Here is a 7,682-nt window from a genome sequence, read left to right on the forward strand (position 1 = left end):
ATATATATATATATATATATATATATATATATATATATATATATTTACACACATGTAAGCGTACTCTATTGAGACCAACGTTGACCCTGGAAAGCAGTCCCTCTGTCTCATGGATCTGTATCGTTTTCATCGAGTGTGTTTTTGCTAGTAGAATAGGTAATTGTACAGCGTCGTGTCTCCTGGAACGCTCACCGGATCGAGAAAACGATCAAACATCGAAAGTGCACTTGAGACATGTAGGTATTCATGTGTCCTGTGACAGAGTGTGTGCGAGCGAACGAACGAACGAACGAACGAACGGTTCAGTCAGTTCGAGATGTTTAGCACGGATGACAATGAGAACCTCGACGATCTATCCACTTTATCCCTTGGCAACGCCTTATGTCTGCATAAAAGGCTGAAAATCGTCGGAGAAAGCGGCGGCGACTGGCGATCCGGGTGTGCGAGTCGCAATTAACACGACTTTGCTCTGCCGACACTCGTGATGCGCCGTCGATGCGAATTATGAGTCAAATGGTGTCGTAGTGTGTTTCGTCAAGTCATACGTAGCGATATATATACATGTACATATATATATATATATATATATATATATATATATATATACATACATACATACATACATACATACATATATATATCCCGAGTGACCGATAATGCAATCAAGTGTGAAACCACCAGCCCTCCAATCGAGAGAGATCCACACACGTTTGTCGCGCACATCTCACTACCGGCGTACTACCGAGAGAGAAGTAGTACGCTGATAATCTCTATATAAGTATAGTTAGTTATAGATAGTACTAATGACAGTTGTCGATACAGTCACGTCACGCACTCAATGGGTGTACTCTCTCTCTCTACACTTCTAGCAGAGCCTCTCACAAAGTTCCGTTTAGCGTTCAATTAAGCGCGAGCCACCCCCCTCCCTCCCCCCAAAGGCGCGTAGCGTAGCGACGACGAGCGAGAGCGTAAGTTGAAGTATATCATTTTTTCCATTTATAATTCTATCTTTCTTTTTGATATCCCTAAGATTTTAGCGTAGCATGCCAAAAGAAAGAAAGAAAGAAAAAGTAGATAGAAACGTAGTTTGCAGCAAATAAAACGAAGAGGCGGTACTCAGTCTTGAAGTCGCATTCGTCTCGATGACGTGATGAACACGAGAGAGAGAAAGGGACGCGCCTTCCACGTCGTGCTCGTCTCGTCAGGGTGGTCATTCGCGTTGTTCATGTTACTTCGCCGTCGAGAAATGGACTGATTACTGTCATCTACCTTTAATTACTCTCAATGGTATCTGCGTTTAGACTAAAAGTGCATGCGTTCAAACAGTTTCTCTGGGGTATGTTTTTTCAACTTATTTATCTATAATCTTCTCTTTCGTATATATACATATGATATATTTATATATCTATATATTTATATATTATATGTATGCGATGTACAAATTTGTATATTACTCTATAATATATAAATTTGTATATTATCTTTTATAATATATTTACTCTATCTCGTACACTAAAACACTACACTTTCAGCGTGAGTTCTTCTTATCTCAAACTGAATGAGGTGTGTTCTCTCTCTCTTTTACAACTTTCGTCGAAGGCTTGCGGGAATCGTCCCCCTCGCTCCTGCGGAATAATATTTTTCTTTTATGATTTTTCCTTTCTCCTTCCCGCATTTTCTATACCTCTCTTTCTCTATTTCTCTCTCTCTCTCTCTCTCTCTCTCCCCTTCTCTCTCTCTCTCTTTCTCTATTTCATCGCACCCAGTTCTCTCGCGCGGTAATCTGATTTTCGGCTTGCAGAGTCCTCGTGCTTTGTTTTTTCTATTACAAATTATGGGCAACGTTCGAGACGAGTGAGATCGTTTTCGCGCGCGACCTTGGACAAGCTTGTGCGAGTGACAAAAAAAGTCAAAAAAAAATGAGAAATTTTTCGCACAAAAGTGCAATTTGATTTCGCACTCGACGAGCGCCGTAAGCCAGACAGATTCTTCATTTTTCTCTCCACGACGTTTTCTCCGATTTTCCGAAGAAGTTTCTTTTCGTTGTGCCATACCTCATACTTTCCGTAATAGCATTGAGCGACGAGTCGCGGATCTACCTGCTAAATATGTGATTTTGAAAACCGCAGTTGGTCTCCGAGTCTGCGAATGGCAGGCGAAACCGGGCAGTTGAGGGACTTCATCGAAGATCTCGGACCGGGCCAAGTGGTCGGGAGGCAAGCTCTCGGCGCCCGTTGCCTCGGCGAGATCCAATTGTCGTTGAACCAGAAGAAGGGATACCTGGAGATCGAGGTCATACGTGCCAAAGACTTGAAAGCGAAACAAGGAAGTAAAGTGATCCCAGGTAGGTGGCCCAGTTATTCCGCAATATTTATTCGAGGCGGTATTCGTGCCGAAATATTCATGCGGAAAAAACTATCAGCTCTGTCAGTGAAGCTGAATTTTCTCTTACTTGGGGACCAGATAAAACACTCGATTATAGGAAGGATTCCTCTGTAGGAGATTTCTCTCAGCTTTCAGCTAATTGCTTTCAGTCACAGTAACGGAGACATACACTGGGAAAAAATAATGGTTGATCCAATTAAAGTTGAAGTTATTTTTGGTCTCAACCATATGTTTTGTAGTATAATGATAGTAACACGTCCACATAATACTATTATCACTAACATTGCAGTAAAATTTAATAAAAAATAGTTTTCTCTTGACCACAATTTATAGTGATTATTTCTTTTTCACAAGGAAACTCACATAAGTGTCCGCCTCCGATTTTCATGAACTTGTAATATGTTGTACTTTAGATCAAAATAACAGGTACGTTTTTTATCATATGTGCCCTTTCGCAAGTTTAGGGGGTGAAGTACCCCTTTGAAGAAAATCGTTTTTTCACTCGAAGGAAATGTAATGAAAACTATAAAAGATAGAAAAAAATATTTTTAATAAAAGTTGAATGGTTTGAAGAGTATTTTACAGAAGTTAAATATAATAATTATAATTATAATTATACAATAATTATAGTAAGAAGTGGGGAAAATATTAACAAAAAAAATTTTTTTTTTCAAATAATTTATGTAATAATTTATGTGAAGTACTCTTCAAACCATTCAACTTTTATTCAAAATATTTTTTTCTATCTCTTATAGTTTTTATTACATTCCCTTCGAATGAAAAAAATCGATTTTATCAAAGAAGTATTTCACCCCCTAAACTTGCGTAAGGGCACATATAATAAAAAACGTATCTGTTATTTTGATCTTAAGTACAACATATTACAAGTTCTTGAAAATTGGAGGCGGACACTTGTGTAACTTTCTTTATCAGTATGTTATTTGCTGTTAGCGAATGTTTTGTCTGGTCCCAATTCGGTTACTCGAATTGAAATCTTTCGTTCCGTGCCTCGGATTACACATAACAAGCGAGTATTCACGTCGGCTTTGTTTACTTTCGCAGCTCCTTACGTGAAACTCTACGTGGTGAACGGCAAACGATGCATAGCGAAAGCGAAAACCATGCCGGCCAGGAAAACGCTGGACCCGTTCTATCAACAATTGTTGGCTTTCAAGGAGAACTGTCGGGGTTGTATATTGCAGGTGCGCGACCAGAAGACAAGGGTCGATTGTATTTGCGAATTTTTTTACAAAAATCGAGCAGTCGCTCGTTCCACAGCGCGATCCCACTTGGATCGCGCGTTTCATGTAATCGCGAGACGATGCTTTACGCGTGCTTTCAGGTGACAGTGTGGGGTGACTACGGCCGGTTAGAAGGGAAAAAAGTGTTCATGGGTATTGCACAGATCGTATTGGATGAACTGAACCTCAATGACCCGGTGATCGGCTGGTACAAGCTGTTCGGCACCACATCCCTGGTCAGTGGACCTCCATCCCTTGCTTTGTCCCGTCGATCTTCGGCCACGTCTCTCGATTCTTTTAAAATCTAAGAATAACTTTCCCGACGACATCACCGAATTATACATTCCTTTTATACGTAACAAGAGAGGGGGATGGTACTTTTGAGTTTTACTCGCAGTAGCGGAGCAAAGTAGAGTAAAGAGGAATAACACACACGGCTGAGTTACTCTCGGGTTCTTGATCTCGCGGTTGCACTCTCTACCTAGTCTCGCTTCTACCATTACTAAGCTAAGATACCGAAAATGCACGTGTCTCGATGTATAAGGTAGTGTCACATATATCGACCAGATCGAGATTAGAGATTGAAAGTGGAAAATCGTAAAGAAAAAAAAGGAAAAAAAAGGTCGTTTTTATTGTGTTAAGTGACCATCACGCGGCTCATCGCTCGATGATATTATACGTAATAGTGTGTCGAATGTAACATATATAAATATATTAGAGGACAAACTGTCGAGAGAGATTAATCTCTAACCGCTGTATTCGCCGTATCGAAGTTAAGGGAAATATCGTAACGATTCTTCGTAATTATATCATAACGTCACATGCCGGTATTCCTCGTTACGGTCCGCGAAAACCTTGGGAATGATTCTCTGCACGCGCGCTCCGTGTATTCTCCCCCGGCCGTCGATGTTCGAGCCTAAGACTGCTTGAGACTTGCGAGTCGCAAGCGTGTATCGACTCCGAGTTACGGTGGAGTCTCGCGGTTTCGCGGATTTCCGCTCCCGTTAGTGGGTGGTACAGAGCGCGAGAATGAGTAGATTGTTGCGGATGTATGCGCGAGAGAATTTCCGCGAGACCGGCGCGCAGTCGAAGTGCGAGGCGCGCTCCTCTTCGCGCAAGGATCGAGATGCGGCAATGCGAACGGAGCGAAAGAACGGATATGTCTTTCTAGAAACACCACTAGTACATCACATATCATGTACGGCATATCAGACGAGCCACTAGTCTGTATGTAGACTAGATGTAGACGTAGCAGCCATGTTCCCGGAGCGCCAGATAGTTTTAGGTATGCACTGAGATCAAGGCATTTCGTAGATAGTTTGGACAACGATTTAACGTGGGTACACATAAAGAAAAGACGATGATACGAAGGAGAAAAGAGAAAAGAGTCGTGCGACGATTGCGACGCCTGTTTCGCGATTGTCCGAAATACACGGCGATATCGCGGCAACAGTCTCGTGATTAACTCAGACACGACGAGAGACTTCGATGAGGAGCGCGGCGACGTAGCGCCGTCTCGACGTCTCTCTCGCGTGGCTCTCCGCCGGAGCTTGTACTCGAGTACCCATGTGAAATCTTGGTGCATTTGTTGTTGCCAATATCTTTCTCTTCCATCTCCATTCGTTCTGTATTGAAGTATCTCCTACTCTTTTCTCTCTAAAAGTGTTTCTGCCCTGCGTGAGAACGCAGAACGGCGAAGTACTGCATTCGATAACCGCGGGAAGCGACGAAACGCAAAAAAACCGCGTTATCGCGTGCATTATCACGAAGCTTCGCCGTCCCGCGATTACCCATTTGTCTGTATATCTTGACTTTATGCCCTTTCCGAACTTTGTAGAAGCGACGTGCCTCCTTCTACGACAACTGACACGTCGCAGAGAACGATTTTCCATTGGTATCTCTGGATTTTTTCTACCTTTGCACTCTATAATATTTTTCCTAGCCCTAGTAAGAACAATTATCATATCCATTTCCTGATATTGCTTTGTACACACACATACACACACTGCCTTATTAACTCTGAAATTTTGCACCACGCATTTCATTCTCTCATTGACTCGTTCGTCTCTTTTCTTTTTTCTTTTTTTTCTTGGAAACTCATATAAAGAATCGTGGCATTTTTAGTACATTGCAATTTGTCGACAAAAAAAAAAAAAAGATATAGAGCAATTAAGCGAAGGTAAGTCTGTGCCGTGTATTCGGAGCCCTATGTATTCTCTTGTAAATTTTTTTCCGAGATGTTTTTGAGACGCCAGTCAGTTTGGAATATTGAATGGTGCCGAGAGAGATCTCATCTCTAGCAGGATACGCACGGAAGCTCACACGTGCACCCTCCTCGACTTTAATGACGCGCGAGAGCGTCTCGCAGATTCTTGTGTGGGGATCTTCATCATTCAGTATTTCACACGACAGATACAACGCCTCTCGCACAACGCATCTCGCGTATTCGCAAGCGAGTAACGCAGACGTTTGTTTTATTTGCAGTGAAAACAAACCAAATCGAGCCAACACGGGCCAGATGTGAACTCAAATGTGGTGTACTAGGTAACATAAGATGTGAAACGCTATCACGATGACACTCAGTTTAACGGTGAATCTAAATGATTAAGTGAGTAAGCGAATTGCGGAGTGAAAATTGCCGGGGTGAGACGCGCTCCGGACCGGACTACGGTTCAATCGACGTGCGGGAGAAATTAGAGAGGCAAGAGAAAAGGCAAAAGAATATGTTGAACAGTATATATACATATAAATATATTACATATATTTATGGAAGCCGTTTCCAAACTTTGTATATAATTTAGGACCGTTCAAATACTAAATGCCGATCTCCGATACGACTCGGCCGAAGGACATTTTCAAATTTCTAGTCGAAAATGTCATTGTCAGAAAGAAAGAGAGAGAGAGAGAGAGAGAGAGAGAGAATGAAAAAGTGAATAAAAGAGTGAGAGAAAGAGTGAGAGAAAGAGAGAATGAAAGAGAGAGAAAGAGAGAGAGAGAGCGTATATTACTTAATGTAAATAACGTAATAACTATACATATAAATTTGCGATAAAGAAACAAAGTGCGCGTTGGTTTGAATGGGTGAACACGTTTGCGTTGTATTCTCGTTGACTCATTACGGTTTCCACGACACGATCGCTGCCTTGATTTTTCCGCACTCTACGTTGAACTCGGTCTGGTTTTGTCGAATTTAATTTCATTGCTCTTGAAATTAGCGTCGGAACGATTAGAACGCGCGACGACGTGATTGATTGTGAACACAAATTTCACTTTCGTTCCTTTCCTCCTTCCGCGTTTCTTTCTCCCACCGGCACTCACCCATCGATCATCGTATCATCACCGCGTTACTTGGCTTCTCCGAGCTTCGTTTAGTGACTTATCCGAGAAAAATAAAGTAAAGTAAAATAAAATAATGGCAAACTTGTTATTGCGATATAAAAAACGCGGAGCGGACGTGTATGTACCATACTCCTCAAGTACGAAGCAGACTGATAAATCGATTCCTACGCATCAAGTTTTTTCGGCCGCTTACGTTGAATTAGCAGTCCGCCGGGACGAACGTCGCGTTTTCGCATGCCTGGACAATTGCGGATTAGCTACGTTCGATAAAAGCTTCGTTCGGAGACTTCATTCACGTGAATACGCAACGGCCGGCGCCTACTCGCCAGTTTGCCAGACAAATTCGAGACAGAGGGAGAAGAAAAGAATTGAGAAAGGAGAAAACAAACCGCCCACAATGTAACTCGCGTGAACGGGACACGGTCGCGGCAAAAATTCTGTTTCGTACTGATTTTGTATAAAAGAAAAAAAAGAGACAAACCAGTAAATATGCCATTAAACGTTTAAGAGGCTTTGTAAATCTCTGTAAGAAGTGCGTAAACGCTTGCGATCGATTTTATATCTTAATTATCTATACTATGTGTTCGATCTCTTTCTTCGTGCGTACCTCGGACACTCGCGAAGACATATTTTCAGCGAGCATGAAGATATATACGAAACATCTATGAATTAGTAAACAATTACATTTGTGCCCTGTGCGTGAGAAAAAAAGAGAGA

At 41.9% G+C, this 7,682-nt stretch overlaps 1 protein-coding gene across 19 annotated transcripts in view; it reads left to right on the top strand.

Moving 5' to 3' along the window:
• LOC116850969 (regulating synaptic membrane exocytosis protein 2-like) overlaps window positions 1–7,676 on the top strand; it is an 89,754-nt gene extending 82,078 nt beyond the window's left edge. For 18 of the 19 annotated variants that reach the window (XM_032829898.1, XM_032829981.1, XM_032829877.1 and 15 more), the window contains 3 exons: window positions 2,130–2,344; window positions 3,448–3,587; window positions 3,728–4,357. In XM_032829898.1, coding sequence (XP_032685789.1) covers window positions 2,130–2,344; window positions 3,448–3,587; window positions 3,728–3,934 — 562 coding nt within the window. In that variant the 3' untranslated portion in view covers window positions 3,935–4,357. Of the gene's footprint in view, window positions 1–2,129; window positions 2,345–3,447; window positions 3,588–3,727; window positions 4,358–6,110 lie in introns of those variants that run through there. The other variant, XM_032829972.1, reaches the window with a different exon arrangement.
• Window positions 7,677–7,682: the final 6 nt, after the last annotated feature.

Source organism: Odontomachus brunneus, unplaced genomic scaffold (assembly GCF_010583005.1).
Source record: "Odontomachus brunneus isolate Ranch 3 - 2012 unplaced genomic scaffold, Obru_v1 Obru_scaffold_006, whole genome shotgun sequence".
Taxonomy (NCBI): domain Eukaryota; kingdom Metazoa; phylum Arthropoda; class Insecta; order Hymenoptera; family Formicidae; genus Odontomachus; species Odontomachus brunneus.